The 19000-nt window shown below is 30.3% G+C and overlaps 1 protein-coding gene across 1 annotated transcript; it reads right to left on the reverse strand.

The window, feature by feature from the left end:
• Positions 1 to 5916: 5916 nt before the first annotated feature.
• On the reverse strand, positions 5917 to 18189 carry LOC131650996 (probable beta-1,3-galactosyltransferase 14). The gene is made up of 7 exons (XM_058920688.1): positions 17878 to 18189; positions 17613 to 17765; positions 17451 to 17533; positions 17252 to 17351; positions 7734 to 7847; positions 6607 to 6749; positions 5917 to 6002 (listed from the first exon to the last, which is right to left on the reverse strand). The coding sequence occupies exons 1-7, from the start codon at positions 17973 to 17975 to the stop codon at positions 5917 to 5919; spliced, it is 777 nt and encodes a 258-aa protein (XP_058776671.1). The 5' UTR covers positions 17976 to 18189.
• Between the last annotated feature and the right edge of the window lie 811 nt (positions 18190 to 19000).

Consider the following 19000-nt stretch of genomic DNA (forward strand, 5'->3'; position numbering starts at 1 on the left):
TAAAGAGGAAAAGTTTAAAAGAGTTGTAGTAAATAATGGGGCCGTTTGTTTTGTCTTTTTTTAAAAATGATTTTTATAGTGTTATATAATTTTGTGAAAAAAATTTTACAAGGATTTTTTTATAAAAGCTTCAAATGAAAATTTTGTTTGAATAGTTATTCTTAAAATGTGATTTTAGGTATTTCATTTATTTATGAAAAAATTGGATATCAAAATTTCAAGAAAACACTTAATTTTGAAGCTATTTTAAATAGATTTTCATAAAAATCATTTTTGAAATATAACTTTTTGAAAAAATTGGGATTTTGACTAAATTGTGGTCTTCAATAATGTATGTTTATGTTATGGGGATGTCAAAATTAACATTTCATTTTAGAAAAAACGAATACAAAAAAATTTCTAATATTTTGAAAAATAACTTTAAAAGATCTATTTTAAAACATACAAAGAAAAAATTCATTTTTTTTAAAGCTGAAACAAATAGGCCCATATAATAAATGTAGAATTGATTCTACTAAACTTAAAAGTTAGGAATTGTAGCTTCTATTAAAATTTGTTTTGGAGGAGGAGAATTGATTTTGAAAAATATCCAAACAAAAAAACAACCAATTTTCAAGTTGAAGTGGACTAGAAGTGCTTTTGGAGCTTGTTGAAGTCAATCCAAACATGCACTAAGTGGACGCAAGTTGCTATTTTCATAAAATGTGATTTAAACTGTATTAAGGCTTAAATGGAGTTTTGACCTCCCAAATTTCTCAATTGCTTGATTTTGGTCCCTCATGTTTCGATTGCTTGATTTTGGTCCCCTTAAATTTTTTAATTGCTTAATTTTGGCCCCTTAAATTTCAATTGCTTGATTTTGGCCCCTCAAGTTTGTCTCCTTTTGCATTTGATAGTCTTCAAATGACATGTAGACTATTTTTTTTTTTAATTTTCTTTTTTACAATTTTATTTTTCTTCTCTTTTTAATAGTTATGTTTTGAATGGAATATTTTGAAAATCTTAAATATTTCGTTCAACTTAGATTATACGGACAAGTATGCAATATTTCTTATAAAAAATTGAAATTTTATATGACTAATAGGATTGTTAGACTTTGGGACTTTATGCTTAACTATGAGAGAGTTATTGGCCAAAGAGTTTATTATTTTAATTAGGTAGTGGTCTATTTTATTTTGTCAAAATAATTCGCCATTACGCATAAGTTGAATGAAATATTTAAAAAATTTAAATATTACATTCAAAATTTAACTATTAAAAAGAAAACAAAAATAAAATTGTAGAGAAGAAAATTTAAAAAAAGAAAAGATAAAAAGCAAAAAAATAAAAACATAGAAATTTAGTCCACAAGTCATTTGGGACTATCAAATATAAAATGGGGCAAATTTCAGGGTCAATATCAAGCAATTGGAATTTGGGGGGCCAACATCAAACAATTACAAAATTTGAGAGATCAAAATCAAACAATTGAAACATGAAAAACCAAAATCAAACAATTAAGAAATTTTAGAGGCCAAAACTCCATTTAAGCCCTGTATTAAAAGAATGATGGTGTGGTATATGGTGGGTATTTAGTGCAATATAGGCTCCGGCCTTCATCTATTTACCTAAATTAGTTATTTCCCAAAATCCATATATTTAGCCGTTGGAATAAATTTATTTTCTGTAACCCAATTCAACAATTTCACTAAAACAACATTGGCATAGAGAAAAAAAAAAAGGCTAAATTACAGTTTTGGTCTCCCTGTTTTAGGTTTTTCACGATTTTGGTCCCCCTATTTTCTTTTTAAACAATTTTGGTCCTCCATCCCAATTTTGTCCATAAACAGTGCATGAACAGTACATGTCCGTACATGAACAGTACATGTTCGTACATGAACAGTGCATGAACAGTTGCATCAAAATTGGTATGGGGGACCAAAACTGTTTAAAAAGAAAATAGGGGGCCAAAATCGTGAAAAATCCAAAACAGAGGGACCAAAACTGTAATTTAGCCAAAAAATAAATAAATAAAGAAAACAAAATAGTAGCATTGTTTTAACAAGTTTTTCAATGTTACCCAACTAAGCAACTTTTCAACTCCCACAACTAGTAAAGTCACTCTAAAACTCATCTTGTTTCAACTATTGAATTTGTGACAATATTGACAGAAATGTTTTCTCCGTGCTTCTAGAGAGACTTGAATTTTCTCATAGAGAAAACAATCCAAACTTGTATTGACCATGAAGTCATAAATAATCATTTTCTCATCTCTCTCAATGCAGCAGCCAAGAAGTCTAACTAGATTATTGAGTTTGGAGTTTTACAATCAATGAGGCAGTACAACAATAATAATATTGCTAAGGAAACGAATGAAGAACCCAGTGCCATATATGATGATAACTCACAGTGCTCAATTTCAAACTCTCTTAGCATAATATGTTGATGATAATTTGTTTGAGGAGGCTTTGAAATAGTACATCTTCCATTTCAGCATCGTTTTTCCAATAAATTATGGTAAAATAAGTTTAAAATTTTAAGTGGATCAAATTTTTAGACCCAAACTCTACCATTGACCATATAAAACTTGAAAGATATAATAAAACTGGCTCAAATTGATTGGAAAGATTAACTACATAAAATTATTGGTTAATTATGTACTCTAAAATTTATTTTTAATAGAATATATGATTGAAGTGTTAGATTAATTATATAATTAATTAATAATAAATTGAAATAATTAGTTATTAATTAATTATATTATGGTCAATTGTTATAAAATACTAATTTTTTATGAATTAGTTAATAGAATTTTTGTGTATGAATGAAATAAATTGTGATGAGTAGGATTATTCAATTAAACTTAATGAAAAGTCATACCCATAAATTTTAATCTGTTTAAACTTATTCAATTAAACTTAATGAAAAGTCATACCCATAAATTTTAATCTATTTAAACTATTTAAACGTTGTCTCATTAAACAATTATTATACTTTTGTAAAAGCTAGACAGTAATATGGGTTGAAGGTTTAAGAAACACAAAAAATGGGGTTGAATTGGGTTTCTATATTAAAACTTTTTCTATACCCAAGAACACAAACAACTACGATTCAACAAAATTAAAGAACACAAATATTTTTATCCTGGTTCACGGTTAATTAAGTTAGCCTAGTCCACCCGCCAAGGTGATTTTGCCCTCTCAATAAAGATTTAATCCACTAATCAAAGACTTGATTACAAACTCAATGACAATATGTCAAAGATTTCTTGAGAATTTTGACTATACTCTAGTCTCTCAAGGAATATAACCAAAAGGTTAATACAAGAAGATTGTGTTTACAAGCTGCTTCTCAAAAAGTTGATACACAAGTTTAATACAAAAGAAATTTTCTAACAAACAAAGAATAAAAGAGATAAAGCGTTTTAAAAATGGTGTTCTTCTTTGTATATTATTTCTCTATTTTTCGTTCCTAGTTCTTCCACACTTTTTTCAAACTTCTAAGACCTCTTTATCTAGATGAAGAATAGATATGTTGAAAGGTGGATTTGTAATATCCTCTATATCACAACTTGCATGAAGGTGCTTGATTATACAATGGAGAGTGGCGCTTGCAGCATAGAGTGAGTGAGAGGATGAGACAAGTGGAAATAATGTTGGTACAATAATACAATCCTTTTCCTGATATTGTGGGTAGTATAAAGGATATTTGATTTTGTATTGATTGTGGGTAGTATAAAGGAAGAGGGCTAACGAGCATAGGGTCCAGCTCCTGACTCAATCTTTTTGGAATTCCGCTTCTGACCTTTAGAGTTATCAGCGAATTTCAGCTTCAAGCCCCAACTAGTCACAAGAGCATTAGTTAAGCCCACATTCTGAACCTTCTTAAGTATCCCTTTCTGAGAGAAAAGTTCTGAAAGAACTTTTCCATAATGAATGAAAAAAGACATTTTCTCACGAGAGTCAATGATCTTTGTCTTCAGGAAGTTGAAGATGGTGAGAGGTAGGTTAACTTTCACTCTTGTTAGCATGTAGTACATAAAATGATTGTCATCAAGAGTGAGCACTTTCTGGTTTTCTTCCCTTGGAAGAAAATTTACCACCAGTAGCTAATGCCATTTTTTTCCATAGGTACAAGAGAAAGGGCACTTCCAGGTTTCAGCTAACGGTCATAGATACAACGGAGAATCAAAGCAATGAAAGGGTTGTCTCTTTTGTACTGCTTAACGTAAACACCATTTTCTTTACACTAGATTGCCTTAGAAATAAGTTATGAGGTAATGGTGATGAGAAAGCCATGGACTTTGGACTGGATTTCCCCAGCATCATGTCATATGAAAGCATTTACCCAGAAATCTTTTACAAGGGCAGGGTAAATAGGACCATAGAGCATGTCAAAGTAATTTACCCATTATTTACATGCAGTAGTTCCTTGAAGATTGAACCCTTGATCTTTGAGATCATCAAAGTCGACAAATTTCTCATTTAGAACAAACAAGAAGTTTTTATTGCCCAGGAAAATTCTAGAAGACATATTAGGTTAGGGTTTGAGAAACTGAAGATGGGAGAAACTTTATGAGAGAAGAGAATTTTTCAGAGAAGTTTTAAGAACACAGCTGAAAGGTTATGATATGAAAAATGAATCGTTGAGATGATATTTAGATATGGTGGAGGAAAGGAAGTGTAAAAGACGTGAACGAATGAAGGTTCAGATGAAACGAAAGAGAGTTCAAACAACACCTTGAAAACCAAAAATATATTGTACAACACGACACGTTTGAATTGGGATAATAATTGCTATTCTAATACATTAATGACATAGGGGGCGCCAAAAAATGATTTTTATTCTACCCAAAAATAAAAAATTCTCAAAGGTATTTCATACGTTTTTGACGGCTTAAAGATATAGTGGAATAATTGTCACACATCTTGTAACACCTCGTTTTTCTAGAAATTATTTATATTAATTAATTATACTTTTACGTGTGCATTAAATTATTATTTGTGAGATGATTGAGATGTTTTGGGAAAACAAGGGTGGGTGACCCTTAGGTAGAGAGTGTGGAGAGTAATTAGAGGCTGATTTGTAAAGTAAGCTTTATACAACACCATGATCAACAAATATACATAGGTTCAGAGTAAGCTTACAAACAAATAGAGAAATACATAAAGAAGAATGAAGAAGAACCAAACATCTCACGGGTTGTTAGCTCCGATTGATGAGAAATCCGACTCCGGATCATCCATATGCAAGCTCCAATGTTGTTTTCTATCTTCTCTATCAAAAGAATGAAGGTGATGGTGTTGGGACTCAAAAATACTCAACTCATGACCTAAAAAATGTGATTTTTCTTGACCAATTCACCTGAGGGAAGATCGACACTTAGGCCAATAAATATTCCAGTGAAAGAGTGGGTAGAAGAAAAACATGCACATGTGGACTTGACTAGGATTTTACCACTAGCGAGATTGATGACTATAGATTTTACTGTGAGACTGGTCGTGTTCTAAGCCTCTTTAACTAAATTGGTCAAATATGAGAAAATTTATTTTGACAATCAACATATTTTCATACAATTTGCGTTTGTCACTTTTGACTTCCTTAAAACCAAAGACAAAAGTAACGATACAACTTATAGTGGTGCTTTAGTTTTTTCTCCTTTAAGGCTTAAGCCCTCTTGTATTAATTTTTTTTTTAAAACTATAATCGAGTAATCCTTTTCACACAATTAGTCATCATAATTAAACATCTTTAAATATCACATTATTACACAATTATATTTAAATTTATTTTCTTCGATAAAAACGTATTTCATCAATAACAAGAGATTCAATTGATTTTTATAATTTCCACTAATGAAGCCATGAATCCAAAATCCTATGATAACTATTTTTTTTAGCTTACTTGGCTTCATGAATACTAGAGCAAATACATATACTATTTATCAGATTCCATAGTGGGACTATGAATGCAGGTGTCCATTTGATGAAGTTCCAACATTCTTTGTTCTGGATTACAAAGACCTGTAGGTAAAAACAACATCCAAATAATTCAAAAACAAGATTTTCTTCAATTTACACTTCATGTATATTATATATATGTCTGACCAAAAATCATTAAATGCTGGTTAAATAATCTAATCATAAATAACAATTATCAAAATAACACCCCAAAAAACGAATCCCCTTCCTTCCCATTATATTAGAAAACGAAATAAGAGAGAAAAAGATAAAAAAGACTATCTAAGAAAAATAAAGACTTTTTGAATGATTTCCAAAATAGAGAAAAATTAAGGAAATGCTGAAAAAAAATTCTAAACTAAGGAAGAAGATAAAAAAACTTTCTAAAAATATTAATGACTTGTTTCAATTTGATTTGATTTCCAAAATAGAACAATACCTTTGATATATACTACTCTAAATAAATCAAAGCATTGCAAAACACTCAATAATGATTACCCATATGGCTTTCTAGTTTATTTCATTTGAAGTTTCTGATTTGTACACTATTTTTGTACCTGATTTCCCTATCCTTATTTACAGTGTTGTAACAATTCATCTTTATTAGTGTCATATGTAAACTCCTAAACAATATATTATTAACATTTAGTGCAATAGAAATACAAACCTGAACACTTTGGAATATCCCACACAGCAATTGATGTCAATGTACACTCTGGAGCACAAAGTTCGCGAGCATCCTCGTGATTTACATTCATTGCAAGCATCCAAGCTCCAAGGGTAACATCCTCATTGCTGAACATCCGAAAACTGTTTTTATAAAAAGATGCAAGATTTAGTATCACAACTGTAGGAACATGGAAGATGCATAATAAGACATATTACAAATTTAGGTATTAGTTCGTAACTAGAAACACGGACACCTCTAAGAGTAGGTGTGTCACCGTGTCTGACACGTATCAGTGTCTGACACTTGCATATGACACTCGTATAACACGTGTCGGTAAAGTTAGATAAGTGTTAGAAAAGTCAGAGAAGTATCTCTCAAAAATAGACTTTTTCATTATTTCGATACTCTTTAAATCGGTGCCGGACACTCGTGTGACATTCATATTTTTTTTAATAGAGTGGTATCCTTCCTTCCGTGCCGACTAATCCACCCGAGAGGAGTTTTTTAAGCTCCCCCACGTAGCCTCCGAAAGTTGGCCCCGGGCTCCTTCGAACTCAGGACCTCAGGACATTCATATAACACGTGTCGAACAATTCAGACAAATTATTTTAAAAAAAATAATTTTCATTATACCTTACACACCTTTTGGACATGTATTGAAACAATATTATCAATGAAAAATTAAAGATATTAATTTTCATTATAATTTTTTAATTTTTTTTAATAATAAATAGATAAATAAAGTTTAAATATTATAATATATATAGTGGTGTCGGTGTCCTAAGTTTTTGATATAATCGATGTCGAAGTGTCAGTCTCGTGTTGTGTCGCGGTGTCCGTGTCAGAGTCCGTTTTTCCTAGGTAACTAGACACCTTTTATTTAAAAAATGAGTGTCAAGTTAAAAGAATATTTAACTTATAATTTTACACCTGTTATAAGTTAAATTGGGTGTAATATATATTTTTTACTAAAATGAATGTAAATTATATATATATATATATATATATATATATATATATATATGTGCCGATGAATTTACACATTAAAAAAGATGTAATATCTCTAAAAAAAAATAGTTGTAAAATCTTCTTCCTTCAAGTTATGAGGGCAAAGAAAAGCTTACCTGTTATTCCTAAAAGCAACCAAGTTTGATACAATATCAGTAGAAAGAGCATATATAGCACCATAAGCATATAAAAAATACTCCTTTCCGGTCAAACTATATAGCGGCTCATACCTGCAAGATTTAATGGTTACATTACTCAAAAAGGAAAAGAAGCCTATACCCATGCTTGATTTCAAAATATTGTCTTTTAAAATGGTTAAATTTTCTATTTTTCTTTAAATTCTTTTTAATATAAAATTATTCATTAAAATATAATTATTTGTGAACAAAAAAAGAGATATGGTTGATGTATTCAACCCTAAATTTCGATTTATTCATTATGTCATCAATCACATCCTTTTACCCATAAGAAGGAATTTCAGTCTCTTAACCCGAGTTTATGTAGATTCAGTCTCTTAACCCAAGTTTATGTAGAAATAATATGGTTGATAGAAAATAAAGTTAAGGTAAACGGGAAACAATAAGTAATTGAATACATGATTGAGAGAAATAAAGGAGATCACACATTTCATATGGAAATCTAGTCACAAAGATTCTAGAAGAAACATCATACGACTTTGGAGATGAAGTGTTCAAGGAAGAAACAGCTACATGTACAATAGGTAGTTCTGTCTTACCTTTAATGAAGTTCGAGTTGATAAATAGAAAGATCACGGAAAAAGCACCATTAAATGAGAAGAAACAGAAACTCAAAAGTCATGAAATATCTTTAGAGATAGAAAGCTTAGACAATTCTCCATAAATACTTAAAACCAAAGATTTCTTGAAAATCATAAGCGGAAAAATAGTTGTAACCAACGACAAAATCGACTTCATAGTATGCCACTTCATCCTTAACCAATCCAAACTACCAGATGACCTATTATTCTAACATGATTTTAATGAAGAATAATCCACTTGAATCTTTGCTTATTTCCTTTTTTTTCTTTGCAAACTTTAAATTCAGCAGCTTTCCTTCATGTACTTTCAATTAAACAATTTTTTTTGTAATTTGAATTTCATAAATAATATGAGTGCGATGGAGGCCCACTATGACAACACTGAAGATGTATAAAGATCTTAATAGTACAACTCTAGAAGAACTAATAATTTCTCTTAGAAGTCATGACATAGAGCTGAAGATGAGCCTCCGAAAAAAGGAAAGTCAGTGGCCTTGAAGTCTAAAAGCAAGTCTGCAAAGACTAGTGCTCCTCAAGCAGAAGAAGAAGAAGAAGAAGAAGAAGAAGAATCTCAAGAAGATTCTGATGAAGAGGATGAGGTGACTTTGCTGTCCAGAAGAGGTAACCAACTTTGGAAGCAAATACAAAAGAAGTTCAGAGGCTACAAAAGATCAGGTGAATGTTTTGAGTCAACCTCTGGGCATAAGAAGTATGAGATGTCAAAGAAGTTGTATGCTTTGAATGCAACAAGTCAGGCCATTACAGGAATGAATGTCCCTGGTTAATGAATCAGAAGCCAAAGAAGAAGTTCTTCAAAGATAAGAAGAAGGTTCTGATGGCAACGTGGGACGACTATGATTCTTCCGAAGATGATTCTGAAGAAGGGAAAGCAAATATGGTGCTGATGGGAAGTGCAAAAGCATGTAACTCTCAATCAGAATCAAAATCATACTCTGAAGAGGTATTCTCTAACTTAACCCGTTTTGTGTTAGAATCATGTATGAGTAAAATTCTTGAAAATTATTAGAGGATTCGTATAAGGTACAAGAATCTGAAACATATTCATGTAGCTGAATCTGAACTTCATAGTGAGAAACTGAAGGAAATACCTATTTTGAAAGAAATATTTGCTTTCTTGAGAAAGAAAACTCTTCCTTAACAAGCAAGAGTATAGTCTTTGAAAAAGAAGTTCTTTCAAATGCTCCTATAAACTCTGAATCTGTCATTGAGAAATATGACATATATTTTCAAAGATTTATTGCACAAAACATAGACAAAAGCAAAATGGCTTCCATGATCTATAGAGTGAGTAGAAAAGGAAAAGAGATATTAGTTATGTGTCAGCTAAGAAGTATAGAGTCAAACCTAACTCTAAACTTAAGGCAAATAAATCAAAGGCTCTGAACTTCCATTTCACATATGGACATACTCATGATATGTATTGTGCACAAAAACCATGGGTTAGAAAAACCCTTAGGAAAACTAACAGAAGAGGACCCAAAAAGATATGTGTACCAAAAGATAAAATAGTTTATGTTATAGATATCTTTAACAGTCAAGTTGAGACACTAATCTTGAAACTTGGAATATGGATGCTCTCAACACATAATGGAAGGAAGGCATATGTGCCAAGATGTGGTCTTGAGCCTCGTGGCTCTGGTGGCTCTAAAGAGAAATCAGAAAAGAAAAAAATCATCAGCACGTGAACTATAACGTAATTGTTCCTTTCCCTTCACTTCTTATATATCTATTTTATATTTAACACTAACAAGTTTGATTATGAAAGTTTTGTAATGTATCATGTTAAAATACTTTTGAAAGGTCAAAAAGCTACAAAAGTGTATAACATTGAAATTCACATGATCAACCAATTCTTTCTAAAATTGATGATAAGCTTGAATCTGAAAAGTCAAAGTTAGTTTATAAGTCTGCAGATTTGACGTCTGGATAATCAAACACTGAACGAAAGAAGTTTGAAGTAATTTTTTTTAAAACACTCAACGCAAAACTGTTAAATTAGAATTAAAAGAAATTGATTCACTAACACCTCTGAACAAAAAAAGGATAAAATCATTGTGAAGATATGATTCTAGGTGAAAATTTAGAACATATGCAAACCAGATCACTATCCAGAATAGAGATACGCCTATGGAATTGTGACTCATTGGAATGATATATGAATGGTTGAATGTTTGTGTGGATGTGAAGATCAAGTTGTTCATTTACAACAAAATTACAATTGAATTGGAAAATCATCCAATGAGCCATGGTAGGAGTAAGAACATAAAAAAAAGACATCATTTTCTAAGAGACCGAGTTGGTAAGGAGAAGTTTGAAGAGTGAATATTGCAAAACTCAACTACAACTTGCAGATGTTCTAACCAAACAATTATAAAAACTAAGGTTTAAAGGTCTCAAAATATTAATGAAAATGATAATATTAGTTGATGTGAATTAGGAGGACTATTGACAATGTAATTCAATTATAATAACACACTACAACAAATTTGTCCTTTAGCAGCGCATCTACGAAAGCGCTTTTGGGAAAAGCGCTGCTATAGGTTGCGCAAAAAACAAAAATAAAAAACAAGGGAAAAAAGCGCTGGCAAGGGGGGGGTACGAGAGCGCTTTCTAAAAAGCGCTGGTAAAGGGGGGGGGGGGGCTACGAGAGCGCTTTATAGAAAGCGCTGGTAAAGGGGGGGGGGTACCAGAGCGCTTTCTAAAAAGCGCTGGTAAAGGATGGATACGAGAGCGCTTTCCAAAAGCGCTGGTATAGGGAAAATTAGGTATATGGTACGAAAGCGCTTTTAGAGAAAAAGCGCCGGTATAGGTATACCTATGAAAGCGCTTTTGAAAAGCGCTTTAGTAGCTCATTTTAAAATTAAATTTTTTAAAACAAATTAAAACAAACGCGCGTTCTGTATTTCATTCTTCATTGTTTCTTCACTGTTTCTCTTCACAAACCCAGTACCGTCGCCGCCAACCTCCACACAGCCGTCATCGTTCTTCTTGCCAACCGCCGCCGCCGTCGCCGTTCGTTCTTCTGCTTCGTTCACAGCTTCGTTCTTCAGCTTCGTTCTTCTGCTTCGTTTGCAGGTAAATCTTCTATCATCTTTCACTATTTTGTTGTTTCTTGAAACCCTAATTCTGGAAATGTGAGGTTGAAGATGAAAGTGAGGTAACAAGGATGAGAGTGTGAGGTTTCAAACCCGGCCCTGTTTTGCTTTGTTTGTATATTAGGGTCTGTGGCATATGTGAGTGAGGATTGAGCGGATTTAATGGGATTCCAAGGGTGGAAATTGTGTGCACCATGTGAGATGCTTAGTAATTCTTTATGGCCATGTACATACATATTAAATATGAATGTTAATGAATTCATTTGTTTTTTCAATTCAAATTTGTTTTATCTTGCTTTCAATTGTGATATAAAACTATGCAAATTGTGTGGATGCTAATGCCATGGATGGATATGTAGTAGTGATCATGTAATGGTGAATCATAAATGAATAAAGTTACATGTGTTTGGTGTGAATCAAATTCTGCATTTTATTAACTTGTTTTATGTATGGAAATGTATGCATGTGATTTCATTATGCCATTCCCAAATGCTAGTTCACTTATGCCATGTGAATAAGTAAAAATAAATGAGCTATTAGAGTTAGTTAAAAGTGGTTCTGATAAATAGAGTTTGTTAGTATGAAAATATATTGTGTTAGTGGTGGTGTATTTAATTAACTGCATCGTGTGTGTTTAATTTTACAGTTACTTTGAAGTGTACTTTATAGTTACTTTGAAGTCTATGGTTTCTACTTCTAAAATCATAGTAGTTTGTGCTACAGATTGCATATAGTTCCTTCACTTTTATGATATTTGTATTTAACTGCATCGTGCGTGTGTGTTTAATTTTACAGTTACTTTGAAGCATTGTTCTCTCTGATTCGAAGCTTTCTCCGATTTCGTGGAGATGATGTTGTTGGGTTTTGGTGATGGTGACGCGATTTCAGAAGCAGATGATGATGATTTTACGGTGAGATCTTTCTGGTTTTTTGTTCGTTGAGTCTCTCTTCTTCCCTTTCAACAATTTCTGGGTTTTTTCTAGGTTTGATGCTTGATGAATATGATGAACAATGTTCTTTCTTTTTTTCTTCAAACGATTTCTGAAGGTTTTGTGTATTTGGATGATGATGATGTTTGAAATTTTTTTAGGGTTTTTGTGATGTTGGCTCAGCTTTTGCTTCTCATAATTTGTTGTTTTGGTATAATGGTTCATACTCAATTATTTTAGTGTTTGGCCTTTTATTTGCTCAGTCACGTAAAGTTCCTGAAACTCCAAAAGAGCTGATTGAATACTTACTTGACAATGAAGCTCAGGATTTTGAATTTGAGATTGCCAGAATGAGACCTCGGTTCGTATCGTAGTACTTTTCTGAGTGAATGTGATTTGTATTGTACTTGTATTCTGTTGTGATGGAGTGTTTTGTTATGCAGATTAAACGAGGAATTCTTTTCGGAATTAAAATCTGAGTTAGGGCAGATTCTATTTGCGGTTAACAAAACCCCGGTTGGTTGGATTCTATTTGCGGTTAACAAAACCCCGGTTTGAATATTCTCAATCAAATTAGTCATTGTAGATTTGTCATTATGAATGTCAAGGACTATTTTAAAATATCAATGTAGTTTCACATATTCTAGCACTTTCACATATTCATGCTCTATAGTTTTTTTTTCACAGTTGCAAGGCAAAGGTTCTGCACCTTTAGCTCCAACACTAATTACGTTTTTCTATTGTAGGTTGAGCTTCAAAGTTTACTTCTAAGTTTAATGTGAATGTTGTGTAAATAATCATGTTTTTCTATTGTAGGTTGAGCTTCAAACAGTGGATGGATTGGTAAAGGATAGAACACAATGTGCTCCTTCCGATTATGTTCCACAGAATATGAATCAAGTAATGTACCCCGAAGTCGTCTTCTGTGGCAGGATCGTTCGGGGTACAGTTATTTGATTCATATTCTGTGACACAATACAACATAGCTCAGGTGACTACTGGTTCTCCACTAAAGCATCAATACAACATAGCTCCAGATAATACAGGAAGCGTACATTGGTTGCATAAGAACTCGGAAGTTGTTTCCCATTTAGTTGTTTTGGTTTAGAAACATGTGAATTGGTTTAGTTGTTTTGGTTTAGAAATATGTATATATGTATTTTGATTTACATTAATGGTATGTAATATAATACTTTTTTTGTATATAATCGATATCGATTATAATGGTATATATCGATTTGAAATGATAAATTATAGGTTCATGAAAAAATACTGCCAAAAAATAGTAAATTACAGGTTCTAAAATATTGCTGCCAAAAAGTGCAGGTTTAGAAATAATAAAAAGCATAAAAAAAAAAAACGCAACATACGAAAGCGCTTTTGAAAAAAGCGCTCTTATAGGGGTGCCTACCAGAGCGCTTTTTCCTGAAAAGAGCTCTTAAAGGGGGGCCTACAAGAGCGCTTTTTCCATAAAAGCGCTCTTATAGGGGGGGCCTACCAGAGCGCTTTTAAAAGCGCTTTCGTAGCCTATAGCAGCGCTGGCTTTGGCAGCGCTTTAAAGCGCTGTTAAAGGCCAATAAAAGCGCTTTTAAAGCCCTTGAACGGCGTAGTAACAGTTTGATTGTGTTGCAAGAAAGTGACTTGCAACACAAATAAACTATCACAACGTGACAGTTTGAAAAGTTAATTAGTTTTGGTTCTTTGATATATATATATATATATATATATATATATATATATATATATATATATATATATATATATATATATATATATATATATATATATATATATGGGTCATGCTAACATGTGCCCTTAGGGCACATGTTAAGGATACTATAAATAAAAAAAGTTAAATGTAATTAAATACAATAAAGTCATATTAAAAATTTCGATATATTAAATGCACGTGTTTCAAAAAAAAATTCTATAAATATCTCATTAACATGTGCCCCAAGGGCACATGTTAGCTTTTCCATATATATATATATATATATATATATATATATATATATATATATATATATATATATATATATATATATATATATATATATATATATATATATATATATATATATATATATATATAAGCTAGGATTAAATGACACCGAAATGTCAAATTTATTATTATGTCACATACGATAACTATTTTCGAGATAGTTATATAACAAAATCAACAGTTGGATTGGAAGCTATTATCTTATAGATTATATTTACAAAATTTTATAACAATAATCATTTGACATGTCAATGAGATGAATCAAAATTAACCGTTTTGATGAAGTTTTGTAAGTCATTAGTTTTTATGCATCTAATTGATATATCAAATGATTACTGATTGATGTGGAAATTTGTAGATTTCAATCAAACAGTTGATTTTATTATAAAATTTTGGGTTAATACCTATTTTCACCCCTGCCATATGGGGTGTATTTGAAAAACCCCCCTGGGGAAAAAAAAGTTGCAATTATTACCTTAACAAATTTTAAAAGTTTCAATTTGAACCTTTAGCCAGCCACATCATCCAAAAATCTGACGTGGCAACTTTTTTTTTAATTTATTATTATTATTTTAATTATGTGGCTGGCTTATGTGGCATTCTTTTTATTTTTAATTTCATTTTATTCCACATGGCATTTTTATTATTATTATATTGTTTAGTTTTAAAATGTTAAATATCAAACCTTAAAAACTGGTCCCATGAGGGATCGAACCCAGAAACCAAATCAAGATACGTCCAACACATTACCACTCAGCTGGGCACCACATTATGCTATGGAGTTAACTTAGCTATTTTATAATAGTTGTTGTTAACGTTTCATTATTAATTTTAGTTTAATTACTATTTTCATTATTATTTAATATTAATATTATTAGTTAATAATTAATAGTTAATATTATTAATTAATATTACTAAATTATAAAATAATAATTAATATTTATTTTACTGTTAAAGTTAATTAAATTATAAACTAAATTAAATTAATATAAAATAATATTAATTAATGACGTTAATAGTAAATTAAATTAAATATAAATATTAATATAAATTATTTAAATTAAATTAATTAACTTAAATATAGCGTTAATATTAAAATAATATTAAATAATTTAATAAAAATAAATTAAATTAAACATAAATGTTAAATTGATTTAATCTAATATTAATTAGAAAATATAAACTAAATTAAATTAATATAAACATATATTAATTAATAATGTTAACCGTAAAATATAAACTAAAATAGTATTAATTATAAAATATAAATTAAATTAAACTAAATTAAATTAATATAAACTAATATTAATTAAAATTAGTTATTTTAGTTTATATTTTATAATTTAATTATGTTAAACAGTAAAATAAATATTAATTATTATTTTATAATTTAACTAATATTATTTAATAACATTAACATTAACTCATAAATATTAACTAATAACTAATAATTATTAACTAATAATATTAATATTAATTAATAATGTAAACATTAAGTATTATTTTTAATAACGAAAAGAATAGTTAGTATATAGTTTTTAAGGGAGCTTTGAAACATAAAACAAGTTGTAGCCCAGTGGTTAAGTGTTTGCGATGGATGATATGGTTCTTGGGTTCGATCCCTCATGGGACCAGTTTTTTAATGTTTGATATTTAACATTTTAAAACTAAACAATATAATAATAATAACAATGCCATGTGGAATAAAATGAAATTAAAAATAAAAAGAATGCCACATAAGCCAGCCACATAATTAAAATAATAATAATAAATTAAAAAAAAGTTGCCACGTCAGATTTTTGGATGATGTGGCTGGCTAAAGGTTCAAATTGAAACTTTTAAAATTTGTTAAGGTAATAATTGCAACTTTTTTTTTCGCAGGGGGGTTTTTCAAATACACCCCATATGGCAGGGGTGAAAATAGGTATTAACCCTAAAATTTTTTTTGAAGGAATTATCGAAAAATGTCATAGTGATAAATTTGACACCTTGTATCATTTTGATTATGAATATATATATATATATATATATATATATATATATATATATATATATATATATATATTTTGTTTCTTAAAATATAAATGTGAATTAATTTTCTTGAAGATTATATAGATTACTAATAAAGAAGACTATGGAAAGAGTAATCAATCTTGTTCATTAATTTCCATAAATCAAAATTTAATGGTTAAGATTAATTGTTCTCATTTCTCACATTAACAAGTGTTTTCACTTGAGTCGTCCCTTTTATATATATATAGGGGATGACTCAAGTGAGAACACTTGGTTATTATGAGAAATGAGAACAATAAATCACGACCATTAAATTTTGATTTTGTTGGTTTTAATGGACTGAATTGGTTTCTCTTTCTAGGATCTTTAATATTTATTTTAAATCAACATAGAAAGAGAAACCAATACAGTCCATTAAAATCAACAAAATCAAAATGTAATGGTCATGATTCATTATTCTCATTTCTCATAATAACCAAGTATTCTCATTATAGCCAAAGTTCTCATTTGATACGTCCCCATATATATATATATATATATATATATATATATATATATATATATATATATATATATATATATATATATATATATATATATATATTCACTCTCAGTCCTTTGTAACTCATTTAAATCATTTCAATAAACATTCCCTTCGCCTTAATTTCATTCTATCCCACTCTAATTTCATCTATTCTTCTTTTTATGTTTAATGTCTTGAGTGACAAGTTATCTCAAAAGTAAGTTCACAATTAAAGGGTAAGAAATGAATTTAGTCAATCTAGATAAAACTAACCATCTGTGTTCTGGATCGGTGAAAACATCCCCCTTTTTCATGCATCCAATGTACGTTTGTAAATGAGACCTCTCTTTAGCAAGTAGTAATGAAAGACGATCTAACAATAAAGATTGCTAAAATCTTAATTATTGGCCTTTGAAGAAAAGGTAATCACCATATATATTAAAACTTGGTTAAAACCTAAAAGATATTTCACCTGGCCTTATATATATGTCATCATCAACTTTGACATAAAATTCGGCTTCGAAAAGAGCATAAGAAACTTTAAAGAAAGCCAACCTGTAACAAATTATCATATTCAGCTTAGCCATACATTACGGACATAAAGCTCACCAGTTTACTAATTCTCAGAACACACGTTTTGTATGTGAGCTTGCTGTATTCATCTTCAATATCCAATTGAATGAAATCATCGTATTCAGCTATTTCTCGCTTAAGCGCAGACATCTTCGACTTATCATTTGTTCTACCAATAATAAACCTAAAAGCCATACCAGTGGCTTCTTCCAAGCTGCAAGATGAGCATCATTAAGTTACATCATTTTGAGACTCAAAATTGCATCAGTAACAAAAGTACATCAAATATACAAATCTGAAAACTTGAAAATTAGGAAAAGTAGTACCGTTTATGTCCATCAGGATCTGAAGGAAACCAAGTCTTCCTCAAAGATTGACGTCTACCAACAGAGCTAAACCCAGTATGAATTCCCACAAAGGCCATTACCTTATGCCTATTATCAGCAACCACATTTTGGCCACCAGTGAGCACGGTGCCGTGATCCCATAGCACGCGATTAGATATAGGGTTTTTGTTAAGGCAGCTAAGTTTTCTAAACGATGTGAGAAAAACGATGACTCCGGAGAATAAGATTAATGTGAGGATGAGGAATGGGGATCTGCGAGATGAAATGGCTTGACGTGTGTTGAAGAATGGTTTGGAGGATAGGGAAGGCATTGTTTTATACCAGAACTTCATGCTTCATGTTTATATAGGCTTCATGTTCAGTATACATACATTTGAATTTTTGGCTTTAAGGGGTTTTGACTTTCATCTATTTCTCCAAATTCAAATTCATAATTCCTCAAAGTCCTTTTAGGGTTTATTTCATGATATATAATTAATATTTTATGGCTTATATTCTTTCTTTCAGAAATCATTTTTATGTTTATGCAATTAGTGTCAAATGTTAAAGATATATAGTTTATTTTCTACCTCGAATCCAAGCAAATATGAGAATATTGTTAATGTTGGTTTGCATGGTTTTTACAAAAGTATGTTTCTAATCTTATATTTTTAAATTTGTTGACCTTTATTTAGGTAATGTTTGGATTTTTTATTTATCTTAAAAGTTTGAATTTTCAATAACAGAAGCCACAGCACGAAACACCTAACGTGTTATAGGGTTTTGTAAGAATGAAGAAAGAAGGCTATGTTGGAATCTATATTGAGTACTTGACCCAACTCTATCTAATTAATTAATAATATTATTAATAATATTATGAATTTATGATCTTGGTTAAAAAAAAAATAAGTATTTTTTATCTCATCTATTTCTAAACATGTATTTTTCGGTGTTATTGTTTTTCTTAGACTATTTAGAATGGAGGTGTTGAATTTTTTTTCAATAGTTGAATTGGTACAATGGTGTGTTGAATCATATGTTGAAAGTGATGTGGATTATTTAGTGTTGAAAACATTCAACATGTTGAATGAGAAATTAGTGGGGGTCACATAATATTTTTGGC

This window comes from Vicia villosa, linkage group LG2, assembly GCF_029867415.1.
Source record: "Vicia villosa cultivar HV-30 ecotype Madison, WI linkage group LG2, Vvil1.0, whole genome shotgun sequence".
Taxonomy (NCBI): domain Eukaryota; kingdom Viridiplantae; phylum Streptophyta; class Magnoliopsida; order Fabales; family Fabaceae; genus Vicia; species Vicia villosa.